The sequence below is a fragment of the Myotis davidii genome, unplaced genomic scaffold, assembly GCF_000327345.1.
Source record: "Myotis davidii unplaced genomic scaffold, ASM32734v1 scaffold332, whole genome shotgun sequence".
NCBI lineage: Eukaryota > Metazoa > Chordata > Mammalia > Chiroptera > Vespertilionidae > Myotis > Myotis davidii.
In genome coordinates, this window is record NW_006285779.1 from 4157709 (window position 1) to 4159320 (window position 1612).

The following is a 1612-nucleotide window of genomic DNA, read 5'->3' on the forward strand; positions in this document are numbered from 1 at the left end:
GCCGCAGCTCAGCGCTCCTGGCTCGGGTTTCCTGTGCTTGGATATTATTTAGGAAAATGTATTTTATCCGAGGGGTATTTCTTAAAGCTCTCGCACCTCCCTGTAATGCTAAATGTATGCTTAGAGAAAAACTCAGCTCTTCCTCCGAGCTCTCTCATCCAAAGCATTTATCAAGCGAGTTCTAAAAAGTTTCCCTGTGAAGTTACAAATCATCCTTAATTATTAATCTACAAAGGAGGAGATGTTTTTATTTAGGATCCATTTATCTTTTTTAAAAGCCTGAAAAAAAAATCTCTGAATTGGTTTCCAAGCTAAAGACATATGACATGAATTAAATTCAAATTTAATTAAAATCATTCCCTTTTCTTATTTTGTTTTGGTTTCTTTGCTCCTCACTTCTTTTTTTTCTTTTCTTTCTTTCTTTTTTTTTTTTTTTTGGTCACATCCTTTCTGTTTTCTCTTTTATTCGCTGGCCCATGTTTTGATTTCGCTCTCCTTTCGCCTCTGCTTCGGCATTTGCCTTCCTTTTGTTCTTTCCCCCACATTTTCTCCCTCTTTGCCTACACCCTGGCCAGGTCACTGGCTAAACCGTCCCCACCAGGGAGTGTAAGGTGGGCAAGGAGCCTCCAGAACTAGAAGCAGAACCTGGCTCTGCCCAGGTGCCTCCTGGAGGCTCCTCTACTCCGGCTCCTGCGGACTTCAATGTCTCTTTGGAACCTGTCTTTGTTTTTGGAGCATCTCCCGGGTGGGGTGGAGAAAGAAGACCCCACATCCTGCCAGTCTCAGACTCCCAACTCAAGGAGCAGAGAAGGGGAAAGAGAGGGAAGGAAGAGAGGAAAGAAAAGGAAGCGTTTCAAACCAGCCCATAAGAAGCCTTGGCTGGGCTGGCGGCCCAGAGATACTGGGAGCTGAGGGTCAGAAGGGGGCACCCCACCCCCATACTCTTCTGCCTGATTGTCCTGACACTGAGGCTGCTGATGCTCCAAGTCTCATCCTGGACAACCACATTGCAAGTTGGGGAAAGGTAGAGATGAGGGGAGGGAGGTCGGGGAGGCGAAGGGAGGAAGAGACAGAAGATAGAGAAAACACAACACAAACCCTGAAAACAGCCAGCTCATTAGTCCCCCCGCCCAGGGTAAGAGGGTGGCTAGGGAATTGGGGTTTCTGGTGGGGATGGGGTATAGACCCATGATTTAACAAGGAGCAGGTGGAAGGAAGGAAGGAAGGAAGGAAGGAAGGAAGGAAGGAAGGAAGGAAGGAAGGAAGGGAGATGACGGGCACCAGGGAAGGTAGGAAGGCAGGCAGAGGGAGAAGCATGGGTGACAGGAAGGCGTTAGAAACACTGGGAAGTGAGAGAGGAAGAACGAAAGGGGAGACTGGGAGAAGCCAGTGTGGCCTCCAGGATGGGACTGAGCACCAGGGGCCAGGGCCGCGCCAGGATGGAGCCAGGTTGGGACGGGGAGCCCCGAGCTGAGCTGGGACAGAAGCCGGGCGCCGGTACTCACGGTGCATCGCGGAGAAGGGGTCTGCTTTGCAGTGCATATCCATGGGGAGGCAGAGGAGCGGGAGGAGCGCGGCTGCCGCCGCCGTTTCGCCTCTCAAACTCAACTTC

At 50.6% G+C, this 1612-nt stretch overlaps 1 protein-coding gene across 1 annotated transcript in view; it reads right to left on the reverse strand.

Annotated features, from left to right (window-relative positions):
- PAX2 (paired box 2) overlaps positions 1-1606 on the reverse strand; it is an 85380-nt gene extending 83774 nt beyond the window's left edge. The window contains exon 1 of the mRNA XM_015559276.1: positions 1506-1606. Coding sequence (XP_015414762.1) covers positions 1506-1548 — 43 coding nt within the window. The 5' untranslated portion in view covers positions 1549-1606. The remainder of the gene's footprint in view (positions 1-1505) is intronic.
- Positions 1607-1612: the final 6 nt, after the last annotated feature.